The sequence below is a fragment of the Nothoprocta perdicaria genome, unplaced genomic scaffold, assembly GCF_003342845.1.
Source record: "Nothoprocta perdicaria isolate Ctin4 unplaced genomic scaffold, notPer1 scaffold_86, whole genome shotgun sequence".
NCBI classification, from domain to species: domain Eukaryota; kingdom Metazoa; phylum Chordata; class Aves; order Tinamiformes; family Tinamidae; genus Nothoprocta; species Nothoprocta perdicaria.
In genome coordinates, this window is record NW_020456154.1 from 1,858,551 (window position 1) to 1,879,046 (window position 20,496).

The following is a 20,496-nucleotide window of genomic DNA, read 5'->3' on the forward strand; positions in this document are numbered from 1 at the left end:
GCTGAATTTGTTGAGACACCCTGAAATGTTGTTCTGCACAGTCCTTACAAGCTGGCCTGTGATCCTGCCCCCAGTAAATCCATGATGTATCAATATATATTATGCTGAGCTACATAAAAAGTATCTCCTGGCCATGATAAATATGCACATAAGACTGTCCTACATCTGTAGGAACAGTTTCTATTGACTATTTACAAGTGTCTTACCTATGAAGAATTGAYTATTTTGCAACAGGGAATCTCTGGGAATCTCTGGGACAACAAAATTCTCCACAAAGATGTTAATCAAAACATTTACATACACAAATTGGTCTAGGCACAGAAGAGCTGCCTGGGGAAACCTCTAGAACTGCCTGAAATTCCCACTGGGAGAGCTCCTGTAACAAGCAGGCAAGTGTGCAGGTGGCTTGCCAGTCAATCATCAACCATCTGCTTTCAATTTGACCCATAGTCTCAAGTCAAATCTGCTCATCCAGAGTTCCAGAACCATCCAGGGAATTAGTAAGTGCCAAGGGTATGCACATAGAGTAAGCACAACCCTAAGACCCAGATACACTACGATGACTGAAGAACAAACCTGATTTTCATACTTAAATTTCATAGCCCTTGCCATGTATCTATCTGAACAAATAATGCCAATGTCTGACTTAGTGAAGTGCTTTCACGGCTTGAATGGAAAAAAAAAAAAAAAAAAAAAAAAAAGAGAAACTCACTAAGGAGTGATTCATCTCATCCTAAAGTAAATGCCTAAAGTTAGATGATACTGATTCCACAATTTATCCCAGATTAATTTTGCCCTCTGGATCACGCCATTGATTTTGACCGAGTGTACAGACTATACAGACATTTCTCATATGAAACTCATATATGGCAGCATTGGTAGTGAGAACTAGTCTATTCGTTTGGGGAATGAAAAAAAGGTGGAATATTTTCCATTAGCAGWGAAATACTGAACTTTTCACATTTCTCTTTCAGGTCAAATGCTCATTTATTGCAAAAACCCATTCACCATTTCTACCTTCCAGTTCATAGACCAAATGYAACATTCTTGTGGTCTGAAGTATTTAAAGGACATGGCTTTTCTACTTTACTAGTGATGACAAAACTACATTTATCTGGGCCATCAACATTTACACACAGCAGGGAAGATAACTGTTCCTTCTCTCAGTTCACCTGATGTTGTCAGCAGCCTGTCAGGAAACATCTGAGAAAACAAACTTGCCTCATCTGTATTCCACACATGACATAGTCAGCACTGCTTTATCAGCTACTACTTCTGCTCTGGGCCAGTGTTGATCACAGTAGGTTTAATGTCTGCATGTCMCTATGACTGAATTGACATGGACTTCCATATGAAGTGCTGAAACACCAAAGTCTAACGTGTTCCACATCTTCATCTCTTCTTCACATTAAGGCTGAACTGAAAACCACAATATCCTGCAGCTTGATATATGCAAATCACAGCTGCAATGGCTTTTCAAGATCAGTGTTTTGCTGGTATTGTTTTAGGTGCATYGCTCAACCTACTTCGCAAAAAGAATATCACTGCCATGATAAGATTTACTCTCCCACTGAATTTAACACTACTGGTCAATGCACTAATATAATGGGTTTTGCTATCTACTGCTATATGCTTCTAGAATAACTGCTTTTAAGCAGATCTCCTGTGTGGTTAGTCACAAGGCAATGAGGAGGGAAGTTAGGTTATGTTGGAGGTGGCTACAAACATCTTAGTAGAACTGGCTACTATAATCACCAAATTGTTTAGAAGAAATGCACCCAGAAACTACCGTGACAATCACGGCTGACCTTTCTCTTGGAAACACYGATGCCTTGGCTCTGCTGCACAGCTGGTTCTTCTCCTAATCCTCATCTCCTATCCTGTCCCTCAAGTAAAATAGACATTTCCCTGGTCCTACTTCTTACTCCATGCTTCTTACTCCATACCTCTTCCAAACAGGCTGGTATTAGCTTGGCAGCACCCACCCTGAGGGAGAAAATGAACAGGCCTCTAAGTGGTGGAGGATGATCATGAGCAGCTGTGACATCTCACAAAAGAAAGCAGTCTTCTCTAAATTAAAAAAAAAAATCTTCTAATGTGCTTAGTTCTGACCAGCAGACTGAAAGTAGGTATGTTAGTTTGCTGGTAGTAGAAAATCTGGGATAATCTGTAGCATTGTCTTCCCCTTCTTGTAATGACAGTCTTCCATTCTTATTTGCTGCATGGAGATGTCACCTACTGAGTAGCCTATTTTCGCTGCCTTTTTTTCTCAAGATGCTGATTACTGTAACAATAAGCTAAACAGCATGCGTTTTAAGAACTCTGGGAAATGCTAAAGAATATTGCCAAACATGACAGTCTCCAAATTCTGCCTTCTAAAAAGTTAGTAATCTAGTGGGAAATGTTGCCTGAATTCTTGAAAATAAGTCAGTATTCATATTATTTATGGACGATCAATATCATGTGTTCCTGTCCACTGGCAGAGTAGGGGCAGGATTTTTCCCAGGATTTAGGGGCTTAAATGAACATGCCAGCTCCTGCTGCATTAGGAAGTGAGGGGCTGGAAATCCATACTTTATGCAAAGAGAGAGAGAGACAAACATGAAATGTTTTCAAAAATGTATGCAATTTCTAAAATGTGTTCCAAATGTGAATGAAAACTAAACAGAAAATCCCCAAACATCTGTTCAGATTAAACCTTTTTAAATTTCAGTCACTGGTATCAACAAAATTAGAAAAGAACTATAGAGGGTCATTAAAATTGAACATGGTATATACTGTAACACTGGATCCATAAATTACTTTTGTGAAAAGTAGAAATTTTAGTAAGACTTTCCAGTATCAGATCTGTTTTCCTAACAATGGACAGGCTAATATAGCTCTTGCGAGTACAACTGAAAAAAAAAAAAGCAAAACAATCACAACCAGCAAAATATCTTCTCTAGAGAGTATTCAATGGACAGAAGAAGTGAGTTTCTACAGCTGTTTCCAAACAGTTCCTCTGTGTTCTTTGCTAAAATTTGCAGAAGGATGTGGATATGAGTCAGTATTATAGATAGCTTTTTAAAACTCTATTTATACTTACAACTCTCTGCTGTAATTTGGCCTTGATCTGTTGCATTCACCTATGCTGGGTACTATTTTATATGCAGTTTTTTTGGCCACTGAAATAAGGGGAATTGCTTGGTATATAGTATGATGAACTCTAGGAATGGTAGATCTGGAAGGATGTRCTTGTACATCAATATCTATATCCAGAGAGTGGTTCCCAATCTAAAGCCTCTGGGTTACGTGCAAGGTGACACTGTCGAGTGAGAGGTGTCAAGCTGGGTCAGGAGGGAGGGGAAAACAAGACTTTTTGCTATAGCATTTTGTCTGCACAAGATTAATATTGCTGCCTAAAAAGCAGCAAGTTGGGTATCACTGAAGTAAGGTCTCCTGGTTACTAAATAATACTTAATATTTGTCTACTCACGTAGATTGTTCCGTACCCAAATGACCAGAAGGAAGACAGTAACAAGTTTGCATCGCCCAACTGAGAGGCTAATTAAGCACTGTGAAAACCTTACAGTTTACAAAAGGCTCATCTAATATAGACATGTACAAGACTTACAAGAACAAACCTCCTTTAAAGCTATAAAGAAGCGAAGGAAAATATCTACCTAATTAGGTTAATAGCTTCTTATTGCTTCACGTAGGAGGATCAGTAAAACAATAAAAATAGCTACGAATGAAATATTTTTCTCAAGGATCATTTTTCCTCTTTACCATCTCTTTCTACAAAATTTTGTACTCAAGATTATACCAAGTGGTGTACTTTGAATTTACCTCAATTAGAACAGCAATTTGCTAATTTTTGTTTTTTTCCTGGTTTTGGGATGTTCATATTTATGCTATATAAACTACTGCCACCAATTCTAAATGCTAAAATTTGAATACTTCACTCTACCTTCACAGCAAAAAATGCGCAGTTTTGAAATGCAGTGCTATGCTCCTGTGATCTAATTTAAAGTTTCCAACTCTATGAAAAGATAATTACTTCATGCGTTGAGTATTTTTTTCTCATGGAACTTTTCTTTCTTCCAGTCCTTCCTTTTGAAAGGCTATCCAGATAAAGCAGGTAGCGATTTATAAATTTAATACTGAATAGCTCTTCAGTGTGTGTGTGTTACTTATAGTGGTACATGTCCATGCTTAAGGAAGGCAAGGAGGCTGTTTTCAGTAGCAACCTTAGGTTTATTGAACAAGATACTTAAGATTCCATCAGTGTTACTAGAAAGAAGCATCCCTAGTAAAACATAATGAGATCAAATGCAATACAACCTGTGCAACCAGAGTCCTCTTGACAGCAGGCAAAATTCTAAGCTGCTGAAGAATATATTTCATAAACACAGAAACTGCACTGATTTTAGAAAATCCATATCTTTCAGTTACATTTTACTAAGGGCACAATCATGTGGGTTAGAATTATTTTTAAACAGGGAGAATGTAATGTTCTCCATTCAAATTCAGACAGGTGAATAAAAAGGAGTAATGTGAAACCAGAAGTGCATGAGAAACATATGTTTTGTCGTTCTTTACCTTGAGCTCATCTGCATCGTAGAAGTCTATGCGCACAGCAGGGACCATCCATGTCTGGAACAGAGTTGCCAGGATCTGTTTGGCAATTGCATCTGCAATGAGGTGGAAGTGGAGTGGGTTTCGCCTGATACAAGAAGGGAGAGAAAGGAATTATTGAAAACAACATCAGAAATTACAAATTTTTAACTGTGTCTAATGTCACAGGATAAAATGTACARTGTGTCTGGTGGAAGTCTACTTTCGTGGCCAAGATGTTGGAGCAGTGTTACAAGAAACTTGACAATAGTAGAAACACTGTACCAGTTTCTGGATATAGTTCTTTTGACTTCATTGGAATGTGATGATTTATAATAGCTCAGGACCTGGTCTCTTCTCYTGGGTCTTTAAAAGACAGCCAAGTTAATCCGCCTTTGGGGACGTGAGCTGTGAAAGTGATTGCTTCCAGTTTTCTAGGTCAGCCTGGTAATTTATCTCTGTGGTAGAAACAGTTGTCTATRGAGAAGGGGGGTGGTGGAGAAGTTTCAAAAATAATCTCCTAAATGAGGTGACATTCCAGGACCACTGATTTTACATATACCACCCTTAAAGAGCAAACTTGAGATATCAACAACTCAAGTTTGCTTGAGGAAATCTACAGGAATCTATAGCAAAGTGTTCCAAAGGAGTTAGTATCTTCCAGCTAGCAGAATAAAAAACAGCTTTAAGAAAGAAAGTGACTGGAGACTCTAAATCGCCCCACATCCTTGTTTCTAAGAGGGAGTGAAGGCTGAATAAAAACAGGAGAAAGAAAGTATTTTATATTAAAACACCAGATTTCATGTCTATACTTGTAAGACTTGGGCTAAGTCCAAYGCTCTGAAACAGGGTGAGTAATTAGACAATATCAACAAGAGTGGAAAGGTTTGACAAAACATAGATTTTTCTGTAAGAATATGAGCTTTGCTATTACCAACACTAAGTTTAAATCACTTATACTTTCTTCTCTCTTTAAGGGAGGGTAAGCAACAGTCTGATCTTTATTTAACTTCTGTAGTAGGAGTATGAAAACCTCCCAGTAGATCCTGGTTATGATCTGTAATAAAAAGGGAGTCTTCCATGTTTATCCCTAGCTTAGTAGCTCTTACAATAAAAAGAGAAGGACAGGAGTTTACAAAAGCCAGGAAGAAGACAGATGGTCCATTTAGCCTTTAGCATTGGCTCAACCTTCCGTTGATCCCTAGGGAGGAATAGTGGAGTCTCATTTCTGTGAAATTTATAAGGGAAAATGGGTGTACTTGTCATCTGGTATTTTTCATCTAAAACAGAAGAGCATTTAGCTTTAGACACTGGTTAAGGTGAAGATGACTGATGCTACTACATTGTGCTCTATGAACTAAAAGAAAAGAAATCTATGCCAGTTTAGGCCATTCCACTTCCATTCCATTAGGCCACTTCCATTATRCTTTTGGGTTCGACCCAAAAAATCAAGATTGTTTCTTTCTCCATTTCCTGCCTTAATGAACAATATGTGCTTTTCTCCTTAACGCTATTCCCTTCTGCTTTAAAGAGTGATGCTCTTTCTCACTAAATAAAGTTCACAAGAAAACATAAAAGTACATATAATGTTTTATAGTATCATAATACATCTCTTGGCAAAAGAAGGAGATTGTTGTAATAACAATAAGCAATGTGTGCCCTGATTTTGCAGTGTTAGAAATACTGCACCTGACATCAAACTCAGTTCCCAGTGATCTTAGTGAAGCTGTTCTATGGGTTGCAAGAGGTTCAAGTTACACACTTGTAGGAAAAGCAGAAAAAGGGCAGGCTAGAAGACTTATGTGTGGGTTAACCACCACAACGGCAACTGATTTGAGTTCAACAATATATTCAACATACTTGGCACAATGTCCTTTCCAAAGAGACAAAGGCTTTTTTAATCTCCAGCATGATCTGGAACGGGCAAGGGAGAGGGGATGCTGCAGGCTGTCAGTTGCTCAGTTGCAGTGTCCCCTTACAAGCCCAAAGGGATCACAACAGCTCCGTCTGCTGCACCCACCCAGCAGGAGAGCAGGAGAGGACATCCCGGCTCATGCAGATTCCGCAGTAACCAGGCACGTTGCCAAAAAAAAAAAAAAAAAAAAAAAAAAAAAAAAAAAGGAGGGAGAGGGAATAGCAGTGATCAGGAAATGCATTTCGTTAGCTGAGAAAGGCCAGGAGGAACAAAAGTACAAAAGTGGTGGATCTGGGTACTGGCAGTATCTGAACGCAAATATGTGTAGGATACCAGCATATACATTCCATATAGGTCCCTCTGCTTAGCCAGGGTTGAGCCTGGTATTGTGTTTAGGGCTATTTCCCAGCTGTCTTCCAACGTATTCTCTTCACGGTGATTTATCTACACACTCTTTTACATCATCTTTTAGTTGGAGGGAATTGATACCAAATATTTGGAGATAAAATATAATAAGGTGAAAAAAAAATCTGATATCAAGACACTCAGATTTTTAGTAGCAGTTTGTACTTATCCCAGGACATGACCCAGGGGATGTGAAACTTAAATGGGAGCAAGTGGGTGATATTTTCTTTAGTTTAGCTCCTACTGGGGNAAAAAAAAAAAAAAAAAAAAAAAAAAAAAAAAAAGAGTAGCTGTACTCCTACACAGAAATATCTTTCACGTTGTTAACATTATGTTAAAGGTTCAGTCGGCAGGGAAGTATATGTCAAGACACAAAGCAGAAAATTAACACTTACAAAAATATCTCTCTAAAACCAAACAGTGACCTACTGTCATCTACAACTAAATATGTACTGGCCACAGAAAATCTTACTCTAATCTTACTCTAAAAGAGATTTTAGTTATGTGGATTGTGGTTTTCGAGTGTGGTACTAGAAGGGAACAGAGCACAGCCTAAGACCTGGAAGATCTTCTGAAAGTATTAATGCTGGCAAACACACAGGTGACATCTTTTATGCATTATGGTATGTGCTGTATGCTAAACCTTAAAGACACAGATTGTTTCAAAGTGTTTATGAAACACGTGCAGAAGCCTGAAGATCAATCAGCAAGCACTGCAAGAGTTAATGGTTTAAGATATCTTCTTTCCCCTTGATCATTTGTCAACATGACTGAGTCACTGGATGTGAGAATTAGAGGTGACAACRAACAACAGTGTGAAGGACTCCCCTAAAAACTACATTTCATTACACTTGGACCTTTTGCTGTACCATTTGGAGCCAATAAAACTGTTCCATACTCCAGCARGCTAGTTTCTTTTGAGGACAGAGACATTTTGGGAGACAAGGTTCATAAAAATGAAAACAAACTGTATTGCTCCTACTCTAAGTTAAGGGACACCGAGGTGGACAACTATCCTTCAGATGCATTTAGCAGCTACAGTTTAAGGAATCCAGGGAAGAGAGGGAGAGAAACCTGTATTTCAGAAGAAAGTTGGAGAACCTCTCCCTTGGATACAAATTTCGGGGAAAAGGCTCCTGAAGATCTKAACTATCAACTGAAGACAGTGAAGTTTGCTAGAGGAGTTTGAGTGAATTATCAAAGTAGGTAAGAGTTAAGAAGAAGATCTGTATGCTGTGGTTTCCTGCAATAACGAGGCATAGATGTGATAACCCAACAGGACCTTTCCAGTCTGCAGAGCCTCAGAACTCCGGTGCAGGAYAGCTTGTATGGGCTGAAGGGAACCTGGAATGAACCACCAACAACTTTTCCCACTGCTAATGGGAAATGAACTTTGACTTCACCTGCATTAAGCAACTGAAAGCACAGCTGTCTGTTGTGTTTATTCTTAATGTGAACATTATGCCTTACAACTCATTCTGCATTGGACATGYCATGTGAGCAAATGAATCACTTGTAGCAGAAATTGTTTACAACACATAATGTACTGCTAGAAAATACAATGCTAGTGGTGATGTCGGTATATTAAGCTGTATGGAACAGCAGAGGACAGAAGATGACAATTTTGATAAACTACTTCTAAAAGATTAATAGATTTTTTTAAAAAAAGGGGTTGTGTGAATTTTCAAGTTTTGGAGGCAAGGCTTCTAGCGTACTTGTTTCCAGAGTAGATGGTCCTGAAATTCTAGAAAGAGATCATGCATGAAATATTAGAAAGAGATCATGCATGAAATAGCCACAGAATAGTCCAGACAACCACCTTCATTCCTTTACCTCAAAGATTTTAAACATCTAAATTTTTACCAAATACAACTTTTCACAGTTTCTGCTACATGTAAAATGCTGACATGTTAATAATAACATGAAAGACAGGAATTTCAAAATGTGGACATTTTCCATAGAAACTCAATGTTTCACCACTCAATTTAGAAAAATTACAAATATTCATATAGTGTTTCTACTTATCCTAAAAACAAACCATTGTTTGATTAAGTATACTATAKGTAATACATATTTACATAGATTTCCTTAAATGGCTTTTCTCAAAAGTAAATAAAAAGAGATTCTGGTCAAGATTTTCAAGCATAAATTCTTCAGTATAGACTCTTAGGCCTAAATGTAGGAACTTAACTGGATGCTCTCATTTTCAGAATTGCTGTGGTACTAAATGGTATACTAAAATGAACAGAAGTCAGTATTTWWWWWAAAAAAAAATGGGCTATGAATTTTGGAACCTATCCCAAGTTACTCATTTCTGTAGAATTTTTATAACAATGTTTTATTTTTACATTTCTAAAACTTCTTACTCCTCACCAAAGTTTTGATCTGCTTAAGCGTTTCTGACCTATTCTTTTGGAATAGCCATTGCCACAGAATTAAATATAAAAATCTACAATTGAAAACCAAGATTCACTCTTCCCTTCTGTATTATTATTCCATAGCTCAATTGTTAGCAATTCAAAAAGCAGCTGCTTGGTTGCATGATTCTCTCTTTGCAACAGAAGAATTTTATTTTCTAAGAATATAAAAAGGTCAGGAGCCTAGGGGGGTTATTTCCAAAATCTATACCTTATTAAGGGAAGCACAACAAGGTAATACTTTTTATATCTGTAACAAATGGTTACAAGAACTTCAAACAGAAACTATAAAAGGCAGCTTGGAAAAAAAAGTCTTTCCAATACCTGTATGCCAATCCCTTTCTCATATGGGGAGAATTTCAATGGGAAACTCACTAAAGACTCTTCATACCTCCTCACATTCAGAATTGATTAAACACTCCCCAAACTATTGGAGAAATCTTAAAGAGGTGCAAGCTGCCTCATTCATAGATCTTGCTTCTTGTCAACCTATAGAACCACTGTGGAAATCAACTAAAGACTTCATGGTTAATTTTTTTTAACATTTCTTTCTTTTTATGTCTGCATTTTAGRATATGTAGAAATAAAGAAGGATGCATTATTAATGCACATATAGTAGTGAGAAACTGGATCATACATTACAGCTTTTGCCAGAACAATCTTCCCAAAAACAGACTAACACATTAAAAGGGATGGAAATAATGACAAAGGTTTTAAAATCTCAAATTATTTCCATTAAAGCAAAGTGGTCTCCATGGAATACAGCTATTAGATTACATAAGCTTTAATTACCAGCCAGAGTTGACTTGTGACTCCTACTTGAAATCTCCATGTCACCCTTTTTATTTAATTTATATTTTCTTTTGTTTTGTATCTTATTCCACTCCTTCCAAGAAAAAAAAAAAAACCTTGTAATATTGTTTGAAGTCTTAACCTTGAAAGTACTTAAGATATATGCTTGATTTTAGCTTCTGAACCTTAAAGCCAAGARGCAACTTCATAAAAGAAAGCATTTGTGTAGTTGACTTTGACTTCATTTATTCTACARCCCCTTTGGCACCATTGCCATGCTACTTTTGCTTTAGGATAGCGGCAGTATACACCTCTAGAATTGACAAAGCTTTCCCAAACTGGGTGGGCTAAAAAAAATCAAAAAACACTTTTCTGCTGGGATACAGATGCCTTTACACTGGAAAGGCAATAGCAGATAGCAAGAAGGATAAGTCAATTTTTCAGATTCTCACATTGACCTCTCATTTTATAATTGTTCATTTTTAGCACTTCTTCATTCCCTAATGTAACATGTTTTTTAGTATGTTTAATAATTTCCCTAATGTAACATAGTGTAACATGGTTAACTCAAGTTAAGAGTTACCTAAATTAATACAGGAATGACCTTTACAATATGAAGCTATAACTTATGGGCTTCTTTAGCTTCTTCTGAGGCACTCCAAGCTTTATAATTTTTAGAAAACATTGAAAATAACTTGGCCTTATAGTTGCAGATTTTCCAATGAAAGTATCAAGCCACAGGACACTGTTAATTCTGAAAAGGAATTGAGGGAATTGCAGAATTTGGGGAAGAATATATATAGTCTTGTCCAAATTACCCCAAATTTTTAATTTCTGGTGTTCATTTTTTTTGCCTTGGGAAAATGAAACTCCAGCTGTGCCCAGAGCACAATATGAGCTTGGGAGAATCATACTGACTCAGAGAGAAATTTTTTCATCCCTGAAACAGATTTATAAAACCTGTCATAATCAGACRCTGGTGCCCAAGACAGGAAAGTAGAAAAGTTGCAGGCAAGGACCGAGGGCTCATTCTAAAAGCTTCCCTCTGAGCAGATGTTCCAATGCATATTTATCAGAGTCTGCAAACTCCACGCTATCCCAGCTCTGCTCAATCTCCCCCTGAGAACAGACTGTCAGTTCTGTCAAACTGGGTGTTAAAAGCTGCTGGGATATTGTGGCTCGAAGATGCGTTTTCTAAAGACAAAACTGAAATCAAGCTCCTGTTCCACCGGGAATGAAATGTGTTTTTGAACTACGGTATTCTTATAAGAAATCCACCACACCATTCCCTTCCTCTTCCTCCTTCTGCTCCCTGGAGCCTGAAGACAGACATAGTTTCTCAGATTGCTTGGACAAGTAGCTTGCCTCGGTCTCACGATACTTAATGGTATGACTAGAATCTGAAACTTGCTGTTTTAGACCTGGCAAAGAAGACCGGGAGAGAGATAAAATGTTCAATATGCAGTATGTGCTGTACAATAATGCAAGAGAATGCAGCACACTCCATCAATACAAAATCCTGTAGTTCACACCCAGCAATCCCACCGTTTTGTGTCTTTCTGTCCTGAACTCTTACCTTAAATTTGGGGGTACAACAAATAAGTTAATGCATTTGGAGGGGATGATGAGACTGATAGAATGTCCTTTTCTCAGAACTTTTCTACAAATTGAAGTAGGCAATCTAGAGACTTGCTTGTATCAAAACACACAGAAATAGTCATCTGAAACATGCTTTACTTGCTAAATTGGAAGGAAATGCTAATAAAAGCTTGTGTGACATTGTGGTGAATTGCAGACAGATTCATTGAAAGCAGTGCTCTACAAAGAACACCAAATGAAAAACAGCAGGAGCAGACAAGGGCATTAAGGGTGTTTGCTTTGGGGAGCCAGCTGTTCAGTTAGCAGATTATGTTCATAACGTTGTAGGGCAGGACTGAGGTGTAATGGCACTGTTGCCTGAGGAAAACCTGCACTGTGTCCCGCCAAGTAATCACAACTGTGTTTTCTACACAAGTTTCTTTCAATTACACATCTTGTTACAGGCAAACTCTGCTCCTGCTACAACAGGTTTGCCTGAACATTGATCATTCAGAAACTTCTAAAAAGGAAAAACATATTCTCTTTGACAATATATGTGGAAGCATGCCTGTTCTCTTTGTGCAAAATACACTTGAGATTGAGTGTGATGGTTCTGCAAGCAGACAACTAGGTAGCCTTGACTTAGAGCTTAGGGTGGAACAAGTCAGCTTCTGTTCCACTGCAGACATGCAGAATGTTTTTCCTTGCAGTGCCAGACAGCATATATTCCCTGCAKTTAGCATTTAGAAAGAGAGATGTTTCCATGCCAGTTTTCACTGACATCCCTCAAGTCAGAAGGTGAACCTCCAACTGATGTCAAGAAGTAGCCACCATGTGAAGCAAGCACCTCCATCTCTCCTAACTAATTCCTCAGGATGCAGTATCACGACCTGCCTTCACCCTTCTTTCCCACAATCAAACAGAACCTAGCAACTAAAATAAAATTTCTCTCCAATTACCCTATTTTAAGTGCATACCAGTCTCCAAGACAATACTGTTTTCATGGCAACCAATGCAAGGAATGTAGACTTAAATATAATTTTCAGTTGAGGAAATATGGCAAGTTCATGGTTTATTATTCAGGCTTCTTCACCATTAACCATCCTCCCCCCTGCCCCCCCCCCAAAAAAAAGGGGGGGAGAGAAAGAATTCCTGAGACATGGACCTCTGCACATACAGCCATAGCATCAATAGATGCTTAAGAAGCCAAATGAATTGCCTGAATTTTCTAGAAGTAAGAAATGTCTGCAAGAAGCTCTATTTCTTTTCTGAGAACATCTTCCCATTTTAGCAGATCTTTTAATGCCCAGTGAGGAGAGCTAGTTCTAGGCAAGAATTGACTTAAATTTGTCTTTAATTATGTTTTGAGCAAACAAGCTAGATAGGTTACCTTGAATGCAACTGACTACAATAAAGTTTCATTAGCTGTATTGGACTTTATCTTGATCACTTCTGCCGAGCAAGGAAAATCCTTTGAGAGGTGCAGTATTGCTAGCCAAATAGCAAGTATGTTCTTGACAAGGGCAGATTCCATCAGGTTACTTTGCTTTGTATGGCTTTCATCCTTTTAAGTATTTTTTCCAGATTATTTATGGCAAAATTGTTTATAAATTGCTTATTTTTCAGCTTTATTCCATAGACAAAACACAGACATTTCCTTTAATACAAAGAGACTACTTAATATTTTGGGTTACAATATTCCTATTATTTATAAAGTATCAGGAAACACATTGAGCATTTGAGTCTTTTCAAAATGGAGGTAAGTATTATGAGAAAAAAATACAAAGAAGCTCATTGCTGGGAGAACTCATATCGACATAAAAATGCACATTCGTCAAGAAAAAAAAAAAAAGAACAAAAAAAGCTAGAAACAACAATCAAAATAGGCAAAATAACCCACATCCCTGGAATATAAAGGCAGTTTATGTTGAATAATGCGGAGGTTAATTGGAAAATGACATCATTTTAAAATTTAGCAGGATTTTAATCGTTAAAAAGTGCACATAGAACATGGTAAGTCTATACTGTTGGATTTTTTGTTTATTTGTTTAATCATTTACACATTGTTTTTCCTGCTCCTAGCCCAATCTCTTAAAATAGTATTTACTGAATCACTACACCATACAAGGTGAGCTTATCAAAAATGGGTAAAATGTGCAAGGTTGCACAAAAACTACTGCACAGAGTGACTGCTAACAGTGTTCCGGCAGCGGTTCATAGGTAAACATAAGGAGCAAGGCTGGGGACATTTATGCCCCAGAATAGGTATGTGTAACAAGATAGCGGCATGTGACGTGAACAAGATTCATCCTCACTGCTATAAAATATCATTCAATAGACAGTAGTGTAATGAAACCACCATCTTAGCAAACTCTTCATGCTCTAAATTGATTTTATAGCATATTTGTGCTGTTTGAGTAAAGCTGATTAGTCTCTCTGTTCCCCATTTTAACCCACTTTCTGCATGACGGTTGGAAAAAATCTGAGTGACTTTACTAACTGGACAAGGGACAAGGAACAGGATGTACCTGTACACAGTCCAACAATATTTCACTTCACTGGAACTCCTGTTTATTAAGAGAATTCTGTGAATTGCCTATCTTCTCTTCATTAGACATTCATGCATCTAGGCTTTGGGGTCTGACTGTGCTCCATGTGCTAAAACCAGCTTGATAGCTCCTGTGGGGGGCTCCAAGTGGTCAAAGTCAGAACACGTAATCTGACTTTATGAAAATAGTGACTATAGGGACAGGTTTACCTTGGAAAATAAAGGTCTAAATGGGAAGCTGGGATAGTCATGTAACCTGTGTATATTTATGTGTATKGCTTTCAAGTCGTACACCTCTGCAATAAATTGGTACCAGAACTAGTCTAAATGAGTATGATACTGTTCATATTATTTTATAGGATTCATGAACAGGTAGATACTTTACAATTCAAGTAGGGGTAGCCCCTATTCCCACAATGCAACTGTTGGGCACTGGATCCTTAGTGTTTATAGCAGAAATCTTTAGTCAGGTGGAGCTATTTGTAGGGGTGATAAATTTCACGCTTCTATCCTTCAAAAAAAAAAAAAAAAAAATCCCCCACACAGGTAAAGAGAATCTGATTTTCTTTTCAAAAGGGTAAACGTAGCAAGAGCTGTTTAGCTATAATCAGAAATACATCATATAACAAAAGAAAGCTACCTTTACCTGTGAAATAAGACGGACTTGACAAGTGTGACAACATCCCGACTGGCATTGTACCCTGCACAGACAATGGCAACGTGGATGGTCTGTGGGAGAAACAGAACCAAAAGAACAAAATTTTAAGTGTGCTCCTGCGTTTTATCATTCATTAAAGAGAACACATATATGACAGTGCTATTATTTAATGCGGCAATTGTTGAAGATTTGAGTGGGCATTTTGCAGCTGTTTGCAGCCCACTTGAGGCAGTTTGTTAAAAACATCTTAATTGAGTTATAACACCATCATCATTTCGAAGTCATTACTGGCCCTAAATTACATCAGATGTCTGAACAGAATTGCATTTATTAGCTAAGAGCATATGTGTGTGTGCATGCCTATACACAAACACACACCCATTAACGGCACAAAAAATCCTGAATATGCAAACACGAAAACACAGTTTAACCTTCTGAACCAAGGTTTAAAAATATTTTTGTTAATTATGAACAGATATACTCATAGAAATTTTGCGTGATTTCAGTCTTAGGGAGAGCTAAGAGGAGAGAGTGCTATTAAGGAGAGGGTGAGAAAGCTCTGATGGAGAAGGGCACGAGTCAGACAACTGTTCCGCCTAGGGTTAGATGCAATAACACAGGACAGTACTTGGTAATAAGACAGGACAGTACCTAAGAAGCCAGGTCATCTTTTCCTTGCCCCTGACTAGTAGCATGGGCTGTATCAGGCCATGTTAATGGGAAGTTAAATTCAATTTTCTCCCGCAATTTTCCCTTATTCTGTGCCTTCTCTGTTTTAATCTGAGGTGGAGATTTACTCATGTGTTCAAGCGGAAGTGAAAAATGAAAGGTGCCACTTGTCATTACTTTTCAGGTTGTGAGTAACAATTTGAAAAATTATGTTAAGTTACTTTTCTCTGGTTTTAGAATTAGCCACTGTGATTCCCTGGGGAGAAAAGAAAATTAATCTCAGCAGATTTAGATGTCAGCTTCCATACTTCTCTGTTTCTTAGCGGTCATAGAAGCGAGGGAGAGTTCAGCGCGCTGGCAGCACAAAGCTGTGATCAAGGACGCAGCTGTGAAACTGCACGGAAGCCTCACTTGGCTCCCATTCGAAGCTTGGCTAGCTGGCTTCTCACATGTAGCTCTCCTTTTCTGCAGAGAGSCCCCAAGGGGACAGCAAATAGGGAATTCTGCCTCCTCACAAAGTCACAGGCTCCCAAAGCCTGGCTTGGAAGAGGAGCGGGTTTATACGGAAGGCAGCACGTGGTGGGGATGCCTGAGGAGTCCATCATCCCTTCCATAAACACTGTCTTGTGCACTGCACGATTCAATTACAGCAGTAGTTTTTACCATACCTTTGGGTAGTCGTGCTATGGGCACATGCTGACCCCACATGCTCTGCCCTTGGAAAACCTAAGAACCTTCACTTTGATGTCAACTACCAAATTAGATGACAGTGGTTTCATTCCACTTTAAATGCTTCGTATGGAGACTATGGACCAGCTATAAATATCTTACAGGTTTTGACAGAATATCACTGTCATAGTATTATCAACATCATTTTGTTCTATATATACTTACCAGAACAGTGTTCCTTACAGCCTTCCCTCCCACCCCACCAAAACCAGAAAGTTCATTCTGTCAGACACTTGCCCACATCTGTTTTCCCCTATCAATTTGTTTCAGAATTGATAGTGTGTTTTTCCTGGTGTCTTCCAGCAGGTACCATTTCTTTCAGCCAGGGCACAGTGTGAACACAGCACTCACTCGCTGCTCTGCTGAACGTCTTCCAGCTCGGAGACGGGGGAATCCAGGTACTTTCTGCTTGGCCTCTCCATGGCATTTGACACTATTTATCACTTCTGTTCCTGCCTATCATCARCTTTAGGAAGGAACAATGATCCTCCAAGAGAAGGGAAACTTGGTCCTAKTTTTCCAAAGCTTTTCCCTGCAGCATGCTGCAAGATTTCATCTATTCACCTTTTTTTCTGGTTCATTTTTTCTCCTTCTCATTGTTCATCCACTGAGGAAAATCAATGGGAAAACTGATGAGGCAACATGAGGTCAACAGCTCAAACTGCAGACTTTTGCACTTCTATTAAAACAGAATTATCTCCAGTTTTCTTCAYATTAGTCCCAATTCCATGTTCGAATGGAGAGCGGCTGGCTGTAGCCAAATGCTGGCAAGACATGGCAATGCTGGCTGGAAGAAGCAAGCACTTCAAAGAACTTGCATCCTCCCGAGGATGCCACTAGAAGCATCTGCTTTCAGATTACAAAATGCGTCAGCAACCTCAAAGCCCTCTGATATTCCCCACTTTCCTTCAGCAGCTGCTTAAAAGACTGTGTCCTAATCCCATCAGAACTGACCACTTTGACTCAAGCATTCACAACCTTTGGACTCAGTTAACTGCCACTAATATCTGTGAGTAAAGCCACAAAGCTCCCAGATGTTCCACTTTCCACAAAATRCAGCTGTCAACCTGCTTAGTCCAACTTGTGTCTCCAAACATCTCACACCAAAGCTCTGCATGCTACACCAGCTCCTCACTGCTTAGAACCAGTGATAATTCACGTTAAAAAACTCTGGCTTGGGTATTCAGAAGTTACCAYGAGCATCAACTGAGCTCCTTGAAAGCAACCATCGCTCTTTCATTACCATTCTCCCACAAGGCTTTTTTAACTTCAACCATAAACATGTTCATCATCAACAGATGATGCAAGAAGTCTGGACACAGGCCTTGCATCCTGTAGGATTTGCACATAGGCACTGGAACTCACTGGGGCAGAAGATCCAGTGCTGCTACATCTTGCTTTCAGAACTTAGTGCCTAGCAGCCCAGTGTTCTATCTCTGGTTTCTTAATTCCCTCGTCTCCCATTCACTTTCTTATTGCAGAAATTAATCAGACTGTTCCTTAGGTAAGTTGGGGATCAGGGACACAACGATAACTATTTTTGGTTTAAAATAGTTTAGAGGGCATTCAAGCTCAGGTACAGAAAGCTATTTAAAGAAACTAATATTCTTCAGGAAAATGAGATTAAATAATGCATTAAATAATACTCAGGTCCATTTTAGCAAGGGTTAGGAATTATTACTTTAGCACTACAGACCAGAAAACTCTGTTTCTGAAAGCCAAATTTCTTCTAAGCCTATTCTGGAGTGGTTTTAATGGAAGAAAGGTATCAAAAATACATGAGGAACTAGTCTTCAGATCCCATGATGATGAGGAGTATAAAAGTGCTTAGATAAAACAGATGCTATCTTTTGTCTCCACAGGCAACTTTTTGGAAGGGTGAAATACTAAGCTTAACAAACCCTAATTGGCTTCTATAGCCAAAAAAAATGGTTGGTAAAGTGTTTTATACTTCAGCAGTTTTGCAGTAGGATTAAGCAGGCAATTACTTCATAAATATTTTTGGAATATGATTAAGAGATATTAAAGCATGTTACAAGCATATAAATATGCTACAAATGGTTCCCTAAGGCAGATGTCATCTGCTTTCTTTGAGTTTACAAGGGGCTTAAGTTTGTAGGGCCCTGTTTTCGTGGCTTTGAAGCACCACACACTAAAAACTATTAAGAAACACTGTTGAGAATAATAACAACACAAATTAGCCTGGAAGAACTGTTGAAAATGGTTATAAATATCCTGCTAACCTACTAGATGGTATACTGCTAATTAACTATTTTCTCATACATTAACTCTTTTAAGAATATTTATAAATGCATCCTTAATTCAAAGGAAATGCCTACTTTGTGGAGGCACAAGCCAGAAAGATAGAGGCATCATAAGAAAGAACACACAGTTCTGTTAGCTTTTTTTCCACAGCTTGTGTTAAAACTGTCCCCTGCTGGCAAGGCAGGACACAGGGACCTTTGAGAAGGTCCTCGACTGGAACTCTACATTTTTTTTTCTAAATTCTAGCAAAATTATGCTAGTCCATACTATAGTATCAGAATAACTCTCTTGCAATGCCACAGAGTAGGAAGTAGTAGCTGGAATACAATGGATCCCCTAAGTATTTTTGATATAGATCATAAATATTATCACACAGATTATGCTTTATCAGAGATTTAATGTTCATTCATTGTAACCGAGTTTTCAAATGTTTTATCACCATTAACGACTATCCCAAATCAGACGTGAAATGTTAATTTCGGTAAACTCGAAGAACTGCCTCACTGAAATAAATGATCTAGACTTTTCATCTCCCTCGGAGCCCCAGTCTTATTCTCAAGACTTTGTGTCTTCCTACCTAGGGCCTGGACTCTTGCTATAAGATATTCCAGGGTTAAAAGCCTAAAAAGATTTAGTTTACTCCACTGAAGCACTGAAAACAGGGGAGTTGAGTCAACATAGTACTCTCACGCAAACACACAATCAGCATTTACAGTAACAGGATAAATGATGAGACCCCTGGCAAATCTGATAATAAGGAAATTTAATTTTAGCTTCCATTTCTATAACTAAATTACTGAGTGAATTCCTTAAGAAAAAGGAAGAAAAAGCTATTTCATTATCAAAACAGTGTGCAGTAAGACAGAGGAATAGCAAATGAAGTGAGGTTACATGTTTATATAACCATTGCCTCTAGCACAATGCTAAACCTCACTGAGCAAGCACATTTTTTTAGACAAAAAAGACATTATAATCTGAAAGGCCACTTAAACTGTTCCTCCTCTAAGTTGCTATTTTTGTGCCCCAAATTGGTTGGTATATTGAACATTCCAGAACTGAGATTCAGCTCATCACTGCTTGGCATGATAATAAGAGGGAAGTGAGATTTGTTTACTGATGGCCTGAACCTTATTAAATGTAATGATAAAATAAATCTTCACAGGCAGAAAAAACAGACTCTCCTTTTCAGGGGGAGGGAAAGTGAAAAACAAACTCCTCCCTTTCCTTTACTACCTTAAAGTAACATTGGCACTTTTTTCCTACGGTATCAGACAAAAATATCCACAACTGGAGAACTACAATTCATTTTTATGCAATATTTTTTATTTCTCATTAAATAGACTATATCTGAAAAGATAATTAGAACTTTTTCTTCTTTCACACTCCCTTCCTTTCAACTTTTATCTTCCTAGTGGCACAACGAAAGATAAAAGGTAATATGGTATTAACCTCTTTGCAAAAATAAACTGGAGTTATTTTTCATATCTTCAGCAAAGAGGATGGACACAAGGCTTTTAAGTAACCCTTTCTGTTTCAAGCCTATACATTTTTGGAATAACYGTTATTACTCAAATGCCTGACTACCAAATAGCTGGACAACATCCAGCAACATCAGCTTATGTGCAGAGGTGCACAAGCAAGACAGTAAGATTATTGTAAGCACTGTGTCATTTTCATTTCATTGAGAAACCCATAAGGCTGCTTTGCCTCAGGTCTATGAGCTCACAGCTACACTGAAGTCACCTTAGAATAAGGCTTGGAGTTTTTTACCAGGTTCAGCCACATGAAAATGATTTTTTTTTAAACAAACACCTTTTCATCAWTGAAAAAGACATTCAAGACAATATAAAGTATTTCTAAAMAAAAAAAAAAAAAAAGGGAAGAAGAATAATTAAAAAATACTAAAAAGTAGTGGCCTTCAGTC

The 20,496-nt window shown here is 38.1% G+C and overlaps 1 protein-coding gene across 1 annotated transcript in view; it reads right to left on the reverse strand.

Annotated features, from left to right (window-relative positions):
• Positions 1 to 20,496, reverse strand: part of LARGE1 (LARGE xylosyl- and glucuronyltransferase 1) — a 260,231-nt gene that overhangs the window by 109,775 nt on the left and 129,960 nt on the right. The window contains exons 5-6 of the mRNA XM_026052233.1: positions 14,898 to 14,980; positions 4,582 to 4,705 (exon numbers count right to left, since the gene is read on the reverse strand). Of these exons, the coding sequence (XP_025908018.1) occupies positions 4,582 to 4,705; positions 14,898 to 14,980 (207 nt within the window). The remainder of the gene's footprint in view (positions 1 to 4,581; positions 4,706 to 14,897; positions 14,981 to 20,496) is intronic.